Source organism: Cervus elaphus, chromosome 11, assembly GCF_910594005.1.
Source record: "Cervus elaphus chromosome 11, mCerEla1.1, whole genome shotgun sequence".
Taxonomy (NCBI): Eukaryota; Metazoa; Chordata; class Mammalia; order Artiodactyla; family Cervidae; genus Cervus; species Cervus elaphus.
The window spans coordinates 74,329,835-74,344,242 of NC_057825.1; the positions used below are offsets into that span (position 1 = coordinate 74,329,835).

The following is a 14,408-nucleotide window of genomic DNA, read 5'->3' on the forward strand; positions in this document are numbered from 1 at the left end:
CACATTCTCTCAAAATACATGATCTCTGTTGGCTGTTATCTCTTCTCTTGATTGTATGTGTGTGCGTATATGTGTGTATAGAGGTGTGTGTATCTGGGTGGAAGAGGTAGTTATGCCTTTTTATTTGACAAGGGAGGAGTGATAATAAATGCATGTGTTCCATTGGCTTTGGCAGTAAGCGGTCAAGACAGTTCCCCTACCCTCACACACTGGGTGATATTATATTTCCTTTGAAATGCATGCTTTCAATGAATGCCATGAGTTTTATAATGATTTGTTTATTATTAGTAAACAGACTCAGTTAAAATTAAATGGGTTTTAGTCCAGGTTAGGCATCCTGAAGGGTAAGCAGCCTGGTATGTGAAGTAGCACAAAGCTGTTGATTCTAACAGCTTTTGCCTTTGTTCTCATTGCTTTTTATAGAGAAGAAGGTTTTTGGAGATCCTTATTCTGCCATTTTCATTGATGTCACCTCATCCATCCCATTTTATAAATAAAAGTGATTCACAGCTTGGAACATCCTGTCCTTCACCACAGTGAAAAGAATACTTTCATGGAAAAGGTTCCAAGATATAGAATTAGCCCAGGGCCGTGATTCATGTCTGTCCTAAACATGCATTCCCAGAGCAGACTTGTGGGTTTAGTTTAGATCCACAAACTTGTAAACGGCGTGGAGCAAACTGCTTTGATCCCAATGGTGGGAGATTTTGGCACTCGGTGTGAAGAAATGATGCTTGCTAGGAGAATATCATCCCAGACGTTCTGGAAATCAATGCCTTGATCCTTAGTATTACATTAATTTATATCTCTACCAGCAGTTAAAAGAGTGTCCATTTCAGGAAATCTGTATTAATCTTGTTTAGCATTGTTAATTTGATAGTAAAAGAATGATATTAGTTTAATTTAATCCATAGGATCTGAGGCTACACATTCTAATTATTTGTTAGCTAGTTCCTTATAGCTTTTCTTGCACACTTTCTGGTCACATTCTTCACCTAGTTATCTAGTGGGTGGAGTTGTAACATATTTTTTTGTAATTTTTTTTGGTGTGGACCATTTTTGAAGTCTTTATTGAATTTGTTACAATATTGCTTCTGTTTTATGTCTCATTTTTTTTGGCATGTGGGATCCATGACCTGGGATCGCACCCCTTGCACCGGAAGGCAGAGTCTTTTTTTCAAACTTTATTTATTTATTTTTGGCTGTGCTGGGTCTTCATTGCTGTGTGTGAGCTTTCTCTAGTTGCGGGGAACAGGAGCTACTTTAGTTGTGGTGTGTGAGCTTCTCATTGCTGCGGCTTCTCTTGTTGGAGTGTATAGGCTATAGAGTGCAGGCTCAGTAGTTGTGTGAAAGGGATTAGTTGCCTTGTGGCACGTGGACTCTTCCTGGACCAGGGATCAAACCTGTGTCTCCTGAATTGGCAGGCAGATTCCTAATCACTGGACCACCAGGGAAGTTCCTAACATTCTTCTTTCATTGCTTTGTATATACTCTAGAGTGAAGAAATAGTAATGCTTGTATTTGCTGAAGTTTTTCAGAAATTTTGGTTTTTACTTTTGTGTTTTCATATTTACACAAGTTTAAAATGTAAAATGTTTATATCGTCAGATCAGAGAGTTTGTAATTACCTTCTGGAATGTAAGTTCCGTGAAAGAAGGTGCTGTCTTATTCACTGATGCCCCCAGCCCCAAGTACAGTGCTTCAAAAATGTGCTGAATGAACGAATGAAATTTTTGTATCCTTTGCTTTTCCATTTCTCCCTTAAAAATTTAAAAAATTCCCCCCAGAGATATATTGTCACTTGTAATTCTCTTCAGTTTTGGGGGGCGTTTTTTTTTTAAACAAATGTATCACTCTTTTAAAATGTGTCATGTGTAAGGTCACAGTGTCGCTTTGAGCCCTGTTGACTCAGGACAGGTTGCCTCACCATTGGTATACATGGAACCTACAGTCACCAGAAATCTGACCTGTAGATCAGGTGCAAAACAGTATGATGAGATACAGACATTCACTGAGTCACTTTAAACCCTTTAGAGAATAAGGCAAATTATAAAAGATGGATACTTACAAGTATATCTCCTCCTCCTTTCTTTCCATCATCTGTGAAAACTAGCTCATTGAAATGTGTTAATCATTTATACCTAGAATCCCCAGGGGCAGCCTATCAAAAGAATGAAGAACCATGTGAAAATGTGGCAGATCACTACACCATTTTTTAGTTGTAAAAAGTACAGTAACTTTGAATTTTAAAATCCTCTAGGATCTTATGTGCCTGAAAGCCCCTCCATGTGGACAAGCCATTATCACTTGTTAAAACACACAGCCTTTTTGTTTATGTCGGGAATTCCGTAGATGAATTACACATTGTCCCTAAGGTGTACGTGCCTCTCAGGAGAGGCGGTTGCAAAGGGGTCTGTCTTGTTGGAAGATGGTTTCTAATCTTTAGATTACCAATATAAGGTTGTATACTTATTGGCTACTTCAGTTATTGATGAAATAATAATAATAATTGATTATGGCTGGGGTGGATGCATGCATGCTCAGTCATGTCCCACTCTTTGCCACCCGGATCAGTAGAATTTTTTTGTGTGTAGGAAAGACTGAGGGGAGCATTTGTGTGAGCATTTTGCAATAGACACCAGAAGATATGTTCTACCAAAAGTAAAAAAGGGCCATTTTGTACTCACAGAAAAAAATTGTATTTTGAAATTTGTACCAGTCACCATGTTCCTTTTAACACCGGGATAATAATGACCAAGTCCTGCAGATCCTGAGATCCAATGCAAACACACAGTTCCCTCATAGCAAGATTTTTTTTTTTTTTTTTTCCTGCATGGCAGGCATGTGAGAGCTTTATTTCCCCAACCAGTGATTGAACCTGTGCCCCTTGCATTGGAAACATGGAGTCTTAACCATTGGAGTCTTCCCCCCCCCCCCCCCGCCCCCATTGGAGTCTTAACCTGGAAGTCCCCAGGATTTTTTCCAAGAGTAGAAAACAAACTTCAACAAATCATAGTCATTCTTATCAAAGCAAAGCAGACAAAGTAAAACTTGCCATTTGCAGTTTCTCCTCCCCTCATCCTTCCCTTTAATTCTTGACCTGCAAAAAAATTGCATGAATTTTGTTCCCTCCTGAATGCATTTCACAATTTGGGCGTTAAAAAAAAAATATCCTGCACAACTTCTTTGAACATATAGGGAATACTGATGACTTTATTTAATACTCCCATTCAGGTAAGGAGGAGTAAGGAAGGTTTTGTTTTTCTAAGTCTGTTTTCCCCAATATCTATGAACCATAGCATCAGTGCTTTTCTAGTCTCTTGCTGGTGGAAGTATACAGAATACAACCTCTTGCAAAGCCACCAAAGTATTGACCCACCAAAACTGTTTCTATCTGTTAGCCAATTAATTTCATTGTTTGAAAACTCTCCTAAAGTAATAATTTATTTACAATAATATTCATCTATGCAAAGAATATCATCAAGGGATTGTTTATAATAGCAAGATGATGATAGCAACAATTTCATATCTAGGAGAAGGAAATAATTTTAAAAGACTATTACATATCAACACAGAGGAATATTTTACAGCCATTAAAATAATTACTGTTAAAATTATGAAATAGCACCAGAAATGTTTATGAACTAACTTAGCAATCCCCAGCCTTTTTGGCACCAGGGACGAGTTTCATGGAAGGCGATTTTTCCAAGGAATGGGTAGTGAGCAGGGGAGATCCCTGATCTAATGCATAGTGAGAAAATCATGATGAAAGTCATGTAAGAAAAATTATGTTATTAAAAACAGGAAATGCAGCAAAATGCTTTTAGTGGCTATGCTGAGATGTTGTGATTAAGGGTGGATGTTTGCTTCCTTTCCCTCTTTTGCATTGCTACTATAATTTTTTAAAATACAATTTTTAAAAGTCAGGAAAATAGTTTGAAGAAAGGAGCCATGGAAATGGTCAACATAAATATATTTCATTACTTTAATAAAGATAATGCCATTACTACTACTTAATTAGGACTCAGTCATTCATGTGATTTGGGACTTCCAGCAGTGACTTGCTGAGCAGATTCTTTTCAATTATTTCTCACAGTTGCATATAAAATGAAAAAATGAGATGCATATGCATCTTATCCTGGCAGTAGAAATAAAATCTTACAATGTCAAATGAAAAAAATGGGTTTCTTGTCAGAAGTATTTCAAGATGTTTCTGTATGTCTTAAAACCTGACAAGCCTATAAAGAATAGGAAAAGATCAGATAAACAGGAAAGAGTCTGTCCAGACACAAATGAGCGTTATGTGATTGATCTGTTTTAGTCACATTTGATAGAAGTTTGAAAAGGGGAGAGCAGATTCATGGCATACTCTCTGCATTAAAACTAACATTATGGGGGCTTCCCTGGTGGTCCAGTGGTTAGCACTTCGCCTTCCAATACAGGGGGTGGGGGTTCAATTCCTTGTTGAGGAGATAAAGTCCCACATGCTTCACAGCCAAAAAACTAAAACATAAAACAGAAACAATATTGTAACAGACTCAATAAAGACTTTAAAAATGGTCTACATCAAGAAATCTTTAAAAAAAAAATACTAGCATTATGAAAGAATGCTGAACCATTTCAGTCATTTCTGCAATTAAGGAATTAATTCGATTAAAAACTCAGCTTAAAATCCTGTGAGGAGCAGAAAAATAATTAGTAAACATGGTCACATTGAAAAAAAGCCAAATAGATGTCTGTTTGAATGGAATCTGAAAGTTAAGATGATTAAAACAGGTCCCAGTGTCAGTCTTCTCAAAGGTTTACTTGTAGGTAACATTTTTGGAAAAATCAGTTCAGTTCAGTTCAATTGCTCAGTCGTGTCCAACTCTTTGCGACCCCATGAACTTCAGCACGCCAGGCCTCCCTGTCCATCACCAACTCCTGGAGTTTACCCAAACTCATGTCCATTGAGGCAGTGATGCCATCCAGCCATCTCATCCTCTGTCTTCCCCTTCTCCTTCTGCCCTCAATCTTTCCCAGCATCAGGGTCTTTTCAAATGAGTCAGCTCTTCGCATCAGGTGGCCAAAGTATTGGAGTTTCAGCTTCAACATCAGTCCTTTCAATAAACACTCAGCATTGATCTCCTTTAGGTTGGATCTCCTTGCAGTCCAAGGGACTCTCAAGAGTCTTCTCCAACACCACAGTTCAAAAGCATCAATTCTTCACCGCTCAGACTTCTTTGTGGTCCAACTCTCACATCCATACACAACTACTGGAAAAACCATAACTTTGACTATACAGACCTTTGTTGTCAGAGTAATCTCTGCTTTTTAATATGCTGTCTAGACTGGTCATAACTTTCCTTCCAAGGAGTAAGCATCTTTTAATTTCATGGCTGTAGTCACCATCTGCAGTGATTTTGCAGTCCAAAAAAATAAAGGCAGCCACTGTTTCCACTGTTTCCCCGTCTATCTGCCATGAAGTGATGGGACCAGATGCCATGATCTTAGTTTTCTGAATGTTTAGATTTAAGTCAACTTTTTCACTCTCCTCTTTCACTTTCATCAAGATGTTCTTTAGTTCTTCTTTACTTTCTGCCATAAGGGTGGTGTCATCTGCATATCTGAGATTACTGATATTTCTCCCAGCAATCTTGATTCCAGCTTGTGCTTCAATCCAGCCCAGCGTTTCTCATGATCTATTCTGCATATAAGTTAAATAAAGTGAAAGTGAAGTCACTCAATTGTGTCTGACTCTGCAACCCCATGGACTGTAGCCCACCAGGCTCCTCCATCCATGGAATTTTCTAGGCAAGGGTACTGGAGTGGGTTGCCATTTCCTTCTCCAGGGGATCAGCAGGGTGACGATATACAGCCTTGACATACTCCTTTTCCTATTTGGAACCAGTCTGTGTTCCATGTCCAGTTCTAACTGTTGCTTTCTGACCTGCATACAGAAAAATATAACCTTTCAAATATAACTACAGATGTACTAGGGTTTTTTAAGAAGTGTGGAGCTTCAGAGATACCATCAATTCTTCAAATTTATTTGTTTACTTGACTGTGCTGGGTCTTAGTTGCAGCACGTGAGATCGGGGTTTGAACCTGGGCCCCCTACATTGGGGGTACAGAGTCCTAGCCACTGGACCACCAGGGAAGTCCCAGTACTGTCAGTTTTTAATTTCACAAACGTGGATAACTTTTGGCCCCTGCCAAGTTTACTTCTACCCTATCCACCAGCGTACTTGTCTCCTTTCTACTCTGAACCTTTAGACGTATTCTTAGAGAATTCTAGAATTTCCTGAGTTGGATACACCCTGCCACATGCTTCCTCCTGAATTCCCACAGAGGCACTTCTAGCTCCTCTATGTGCCCTCCTCCACACAGGGCTCTCCCCTCCTTGCTGGGGCACCTCTGTTCTTCTGGGCAGTGTGGTCCAGTTATCACACCATCCACCCCACCAAATTTGGGTGAGATCGTTTTTGCCACCATGTCTAGTGATTTCAGTTTATACTGTGTATTTCTTATGTTTTGCATGTGTGTATATATATAGACATTTGGGGCTATACATTTTATTTTATCTCTGACTTTTTCTCTTTTGAAGTATGATTTGTTGAAACTTGTTTGTGCCTAGGATCAATAGAGACAGACTATGTGCTCTTTCTAGGTTCCCTTTAGCTTTATGATTTTAAAAGGAAAATAGCTTAAAGCTAAGTACTGACACCTCCCAGCACCAAGAAGCATTGGTTTAGGGTCCATTGTAATGACCTTATCTTAACTTATTATATCTGGTTGTTGTTGTTCAGTCACTAAATTGTGTCCGACCCTGCGTCCCCATGGACTACAGCATACCAGGCTTCCCTGTCCTTCACCACCTCCCTGAATTTGTTCAAACTCACGTCCCATTGTGTCAGTGATGCATCCAACCATTTCATCCTCTGTCACCCCCTTCTCCTCCTGCCTTCAGTCTGTCCCAGCATCAGGGTCTTTTCCAATGAGTCAGCTCTTTGAATCAGGTGGCCCAAGTATTGGAGCTTCAGCATCAGTCCCTTGCAATGAATATTCGGGGTTGATTTCCTTTAGGATTGACTGGTTTGATCTCCTTGCTGCCCAAGGGACTCTCAAGAGTCTTCAGCACCCCAGTTCAAAAGCATCAATTCTTCTGCACTCACCTTATTTATGGTCCAACTCTCACATCTGTACATGACTACTGGAAAAACTATAGCTTTGACTATATGGACCTTTGTCAGCAAAGTGATGTCTCTGCTTTTTAATAAGCTGAATAGGTTTGTCATTGCTTTCCTTCTAAAGAGCAAGCATCTTGTAATTTTGTGGCTACAGTCAGGACTGACCCAGACAAGGGTCAGACAAGGTCTGACAAGGTCAGACAATTTCCAGACAAGGTCACACTATGAGATACTGTGAGCTCCAAATCCGCAGGTCTTAAGAATTTTGAGGGAATGTCATTCAGCATTCAGCATGATGAAACACACCTAAAACTCAGAGGATTTATAGATTTTTGGAGAACTTAATTCAGTACACATCTTGGGATAACCTCATCTACCCTCACACAGTGTTTCAGAGGTACCTGGCACCTTTCATTTCCTGAGCAGTGTTGTATGCATAAGCCAGTCCCATCCTCTCAGCCCTGGAGGGTTGGAGGTAGTGGTGGCAAGGCTTTAGCAGATGCCTACAATGGTACTGAGCATTATGGTGCATGGAATTGGAACCAAATAAGTCAAGAAGTTCAAGATCAAGGCCATAGTATGTCTTCATACCATATGTCTTCTCCTTAACCTCTTTGTTTTGAACCCACCCTACCCGCCCCCCCCCCCCGCCCCCCCGTGCCCCGCTGTTGAACTGATTCCATTTCTCCTCACATTCAGAGCCATCCTGGACCAAGCCCCCTTCTCTCCTTTCAGCTCTTCCCACTCTGCCCATCGTCCTCGGATGGGGCAGAAACAGGAACTCTGTTGAAGCTGCTTCCCACCCATTGCACGACCCTGGCCTGATCATTACTTCTCACTTAAAACAGGATTCCTGTGGTTTCTGGAATTAGAACCTGGGTCTGTATCAACTTCCTTAATGTTCCCCACTTAAGAGGTCCCATGTGACACATGGGGGCAAATAGCATTCAGTAATTTCTTTCTGTCCCGAGTCTTAGGCCCTTTGATTCAGATGACCACGCACATGCAGGAAGGCCGCTGGATGGCATGGGCACGTATCAGGGCCTCGCCAGGCCTGGCACCTGACTCTCAAGCAGCTCACGACTTAGAAGCTTAGAAGTGAAAGCCACATGAGGCTTGTGGGGAAAGGGTAGTGTTCACAGTGTTTCTTAGCCATTCCACAGATGGATGGCTGGGCTGTCAAAGGCATGGAGTCGGTGGTGACACCCTCAGCAGCATCTTGCCCCAGCTGCCACTACAGCTTGAGAACTTGGATTTATGATGGCCAAACCAAGGGGACTCTGTGCACACCATTCCTGTTTAGACTCCCCCGACTTTCTATCCTGTGTGCTTATGGTGGCTCAGACTTCTCTAGTGAAGAAGCCTTGCCCTGACAGCGGTCTCTGTCCCACCGATGCATCAGGTTGAAGACACTGCTGTTTCATCTCTCTGCCATGAGTTGTAAAATGATGAGACACATCCCTTGATTATCAGACTTGTGCTTGGCTGATAATAACAGACTTCATTCGTGGTGGATAATTGAGAATGGCAGCCCTAATTGTGCTGCTGTGCCACAAAAGGAAAACAGGGTTTTGAAAGCCTTGCTCTTAAATCCTGCAGAGGGGCCACATTTGGGTGCTTATTCAGCCAAATCCATTGGGCTAACCTGTGGCTCAGTCTCATATGTGTCACAAGGATCTTATGGAATACATTTCTGTTCTAATCTTTCTGCTCATTTTATCTTTTTTCCCTACCCCCTTTTTCACTTACCCAATTTCCATATTCATTTATCTATGCATTAAGAATAACTTTTTTTCTTATTTCAAGGACACTCAAGTCCATCATAGAAAAATTAGAAACAGCCAATAAGCAAAAAAAAAAAAATGTCTTTTTACTCAAATGTCACCACCTGGAGAAAACTGCTGTTAGTGAACATTCATTCCCAGTTTTTTAATGCACATTTTTTAAAGCTTGTATTGTTCACTTAACAATATTTGGGAGTATTCACTTAATAATACTTGGGAGTAGACTTTATGTCCATAGAAATTGATCAGCTTGGATGGCTGGATGGAAGAATCACAATTTATTTAACCAGGCACATGTCATTGGTCATTTCTTTCATTTCTGATTTTTCAACTTTTAGAAACAGTGTTGTAGGGAATGTCTTTGTAACCAAACATTTGTACACATTCTCAATTGTTTTCTTAGGAAGAATTCCTAAAAATGGAATTGCTAGGTCAAAATAACAAATATATATTGTCTTTTACTTTGTATTGTGAAAACTTTAAATATATATACCATATAAACAGAACTCGCATTCAAAAATGACCAGCTCTTGGCCAGTCTACACCCCCACCTACTTCCCCTAGTTCCTGTATTATTCAGAGACAGATCTAAAACATCATGCCAGAAAGATTTTTTTCTTCTGTCAAATAGCACTGGTATTTGAAAATGGGAGAGGAAAAGAAGTGAATTTCTAGAAAGGAAAAAAAAGGTTAACATTTTGTCTACATTATCTACTGTGGTGTTTGGGCTGTATTCATTTTCCTGCCATATCTGGGCTCAGGACTCATTATTTGTCTTCTGGATTCCTGCAACAATCAGGAGTGACCAGACTCTTATTATCTTTCTTTCCCTTTGGATAGGTATATGTGTTTTTAAGCTGTTTCAAGCTTGCCAAATTATACTTCAGAAAGGCTAATCAAATTAACAGTTCTGCCAGAGTCATATAGGAGTATCCACACTTGTGGATAAAGTTTTAGTTTCTTGGGCATTAACTGGAGGTTAGGACTTGGGGCTTTCACTGCAGTGGCACAGGTTCAATCCCTTGTCTGGGAACCAAGATCCTGCAAGCCAAGCTGTGCATGCCCTGGGCTCCACACCCACCCCCGCAAAAGATTTTGGCTTCTCCCTCCCTTCTTCCTTTTTTCCTTCCTTTATCTCTTTCTTTCTTTCCTGACCCCCACAAAAGCATATCTCATTGTTCTTTAAATGAGAGCTTAGTTTGTTATTAATAACCTTAGAGCTCCGCCCCCTCACCTTGCAGTTTCCTCACTGCATTTCCTCTCTGTGAGTTGCCTTTTGCTGACTTTTCTATTGAGCTGTTTGTCTTTTCAAAATTGTGTTCATCTACTTATGTTAATCTCATGGCATTGTACGTAGGGCAGTGAATTGCTATGAATACTTTTTTGGGGGACTAAGAGAACATATGCTGCATGTGTGTGAAGGAATAAGTGTGTTTTATAAAACTAACAGCTCAGAGCAGTAAGTCACCCTCAGCAGAGGGACAAGAATGGAGTGAGGCCTGCTGGTGTGGGCAGGGGGCCTGGGAGAGGGGAGGGTATCCAGGTGGGGATGGGAGACTTTCACATGTCATTTCCTCTGCAGTCCTCACAGTCATCCACAAGGCAGGTAGAGCAGGAAAAGCAGGTATTATTCCCATTTCACAGTGCCTGGTGCCAGGGCACACCTTAACAAGAGCTTCCACGTCCCAATCCAGGGATTTTTCTACCGTATCACACTGAGTCATATGTCTATTCATAAAAGGTGAGTAAAGCATCAAAATATATCAGCTATCACTATTTATGAGACAAAAACAATTTTTTTCTGCAGCGTGAAGGCCCAGGACCAGGTCATTATGACTTGAAAATACCTTCGGCAAGTTCTGTTACTTCTTGTTTTCAATCCAGAGTACCTCGATTCTTGCCTGCCTGTTCAGTAAGTGTCCTAAAAGACAGACATGGTTGCAGGTTTTGTGGCTGATGCAGGGGGTGGGGTGGGCATTGGGAATGGGATGGGGGCAGTAGAGTTATATACAATTCTAGTGTGCATGTGTGTGTGCTAAGTCGCTTTAATTGTGTACTACTCATTGTGACCCTACAGACTATAGTCTGCCAGGCTCGTCTGTCCATGGGATTCTCCAGCCATGAACATTAGAGTGGGTTGCCATGCCCTCCTCTGGGGGATCTTCCCAAACCAGGGATCTAACCTGCGTCTCTTATGTCTCCTGCATTGGCAGGCCGGTTCTTTACCACTGGCACCACCTGGGAAGCCGCACAATTCTAGTGTGTATACATTAAGATTGCTTGACAAGGCAGCAGAGTCTCGAGCTCACTAGATAAGCCCTCAGCCAGCTTCAGGCTCAAAGTGACTCCAGGCCCAAAGACCATGGCTGAATTACAAGTCCAGTTGAGAACAGCCAGCACAGTGATTAGCTATCACCGTTATGTCCTGGTTGCTTCGTGGGGAAACCCGTCTAACGAACAGAGGCCAGCAGTGGGCCCTTACAGAACTGCCGTACTTTGCGTATGTGCCTTCTGGGAACAGAAAGTCACAGAACAGAAGCATTATCACTGAACCAAAGGAGACCATTAAGTCCCGAGCCATCATCCTGCCCCCGAGGACTCAGGACAGACAGGGAAGAGGCTCGAGTCCATGGAGACACTCAAGGAGGTAGATTCTGGGAGGGTGTGAGAGCCTCGGAGGCCTAGAGGAGACCAAGAAAGATGGCAGAAGCACAACACGGAGCTTATGAAAGTGGCTTGAGTTGTTTGTTTAATTATTAAAGTTTTCATTCCTGTGGTCTTGTTGTTCCTCAGTCTGAAAGTCCCCCAGACTCACTGGTTTGTAGCATGATTTGAGATGGTTAATTTGGTCTTTCTCTGGAGGAAGATTGGGGAGGCCCCACCGGAAAGACTAAAAACAGACAGACAGCTGGAGGCTAGTGGTTCCCTTCAGCAGATCCTCATACCCTAGTGGCATGATCATGATCCAAACAGATTTTCGTCCGAGCTCACAGGGCTGAGCTTCTTCAGGATGTTGGAGTCATGCTAACCAAAATCCCAAGAGACTGATGGAGAAGCCGGAAGGTGGTGGTATTCCTTTACAAGTGTCCAGCGAGGGGGCTGGTGTCGAGCCGCTGCTCCGTGGAGCGTCTCTGCTTGCAGGAAACTCGGAAGGAAGCCAAAAAACAGCGGAGTTTGCTTGGTAGCAGTGACATCAGGGCTGGAGGACAGAGCCGGATGTTCTCAAGGTCTGAGGACTGCAGCCGGCAGCTTCCTGAAGGATGGCCTTTTGGGGTGCAGACCCCCGAACCTCCTGTTCAGGCACTGGCCTTCCTGGACTCCACACACAGGCAGCTTCCTCATTAAGAGCACTAATAAGGCCTTCAGCTTCCTTTGACGTCTGGCCAGGACTCGATTAGATTCCCAAGCTGCTCCTTTGCATTTGGCCAGGGAAACATCCTGTCATTTAAAGCAGCTTCTGCAGGCAGCTGATCTCATGCACCCTGGGCTGACCGCTCTGGTAATCTTGTTTGTACTCTCACTGCTTCCTGTAGAGATAGCAAACTGCAGGGAAGGATGGCAGGGACAAGCTGGTGATAATAGGGACTCATAATAGTGGTGGTAGCTGGTGTGTGGAGCGGTACTTGCTGCCAGCCTGGCAGGTGCTGCCTGTCCCTGGGGGCCCCCCGTGAACCTCAAAACCTCATCTGACGGGTGAGGAGTAGGAAGCATGTGTCATATCGAGCCATTCATGGTGGGACTAGGACTTGAATCCAGGCCTGTCTGACATTAAGACCCTTTCCTTAACCATACATAGAGGTACCATTGTCTCTCTAAGATAAATTTTTGGGGTATTTGAGAATATGTGCATGCACCTCAGCATGGACAGCACTGACGTAAGAAATCAATGAGAATGACATTCATTGGCATCTTACCACAACATAAGAGGAGCTTTGTTTAAATAACTGGTTGAATAATTTTTCAAGAGTCATGTATGGGTGTGAGAGTTGGACTATAAAGAGAGCTGAGTGCTGAAGAGTTGATGCTTTTGAACTGTGGTGTTGGAGAAGACTCTTGTGAGTCCCTTGGACTGCAAGGAGATCCAACCAGTCCATCCTAAAGGAAATCAGTCCTGAATATTCATTGGAAGGACTGATGCTGAAGCTGAAATTCCAGTACTTTGGCCAACTGATACGAAGAACTGACTTATTGGGAAAGACCCTGATGCTGGGAAAGATTGAAGGCAGGAGGAGAAGGGGGTGACAGAGGATGAGATGGTTGAATGGCATCACCGACTTGATGGACATGAATTTGAGCAAACTCTGGGAGTTGGTGATGGACAGGGAAGCCTGGTGTGCTGCAGTCCATGGGGTCGCAAAGAGTCAGACATGACTGAACTGAACTGAATTTTTCAAGCATTTCATCAAAATGAAAACAGGGCTTTTCAAAATTAGAACTCATCCATCCCTTGAGCCTGAGGTCCATGGGCCTTGGTAGTGCTGAATCTCACTCTGTTTGTACTGGGGAAGATGATGGAGATGCAGGAGTTTGGGCTTCTGAGGTCAACTGTTCAGGTTCAGAATCCATCCTCTCCAACCCATGACCACTAGAGCGAAGTCACTGGGGGCACTGGCATTTGCAGGGACGGGGTGACCCAAAGAAAGCGTGCCCTGAGGTGTGGGGGAAGTGTAAGCCCACCTCCCCTGGGCTGTTGCGTGCTTGTCGGCCCTTCTTACAGCACCTCTGCAGCCTTGGGGAGGCCGGGGACAGGAGCGGGCCTCAGTCCCGAGGACAGGCTCCAGTTCTCAGCTGCACAGGCCTCAGCCCAGACCAGTGCAGTCCTGTCTCCCTTGGTGGGGGTTTGCCAGCCACGCCTGAGTCCACAGCCAAGCTCAGGAGGCTCTGGGTTCTGGTGTCACCATATCGTCACTTCCTGTTCTCTGTTGTGTTTTCAGAAAACCCCGGGCCCAGGAGCATATACCGCTTCAGCGCAATTCCCCAAGCAGCCCCGTACCATAGCCAAAATGGGCCGAGAACACAGCCTTTTCTTCAATAACACAATTGGCTTTTAAAATAAATAAACCCCACCTTGGCCCTAAGCAACTCTCGAGTTTTAGTAAGTTCTATTTTGTCTCCTCTTTAGGAGAGTTTGACCACAGACCACATTCGATTGCCTGGCCTGACTGCCCAGCCTACTTATCTGGAATAGTTCCAGCAAAATGTCCAGTTCTCGCTCAGAAGTCTCCCGGTTTGAACAGTAAATTATATGCCTTCTCTGTGTGTTGTCAGAGGCTGTGTCCCCAGAGGCTGTGTCCCTGAACTGTGCTCACAGCACCCGGACAGGCCTTGAGGTGTCAGATGGGCTCTGTGTGGCCTTGGACTCTCTAGCTGAGTCTCCACTGCCCTGAGGTTGTCATTCCTCATGGACTCCTGGAGGCTTCAACAAGGGCCATCCTGAACTTGACGGGGACCCAAT

The 14,408-nt window shown here is 43.1% G+C and overlaps 1 protein-coding gene across 1 annotated transcript in view; it reads left to right on the forward strand.

Annotated features, from left to right (window-relative positions):
- The window catches only part of STPG4 (sperm-tail PG-rich repeat containing 4), a 35,084-nt gene extending 20,676 nt beyond the window's left edge, over positions 1-14,408 (forward strand). The window contains 3 exon segments of the mRNA XM_043917193.1: positions 10,761-10,865; positions 13,888-13,987; positions 13,990-14,408. Of these exon segments, the coding sequence (XP_043773128.1) occupies positions 10,761-10,865; positions 13,888-13,987; positions 13,990-14,009 (225 nt within the window). The 3' untranslated portion in view covers positions 14,010-14,408.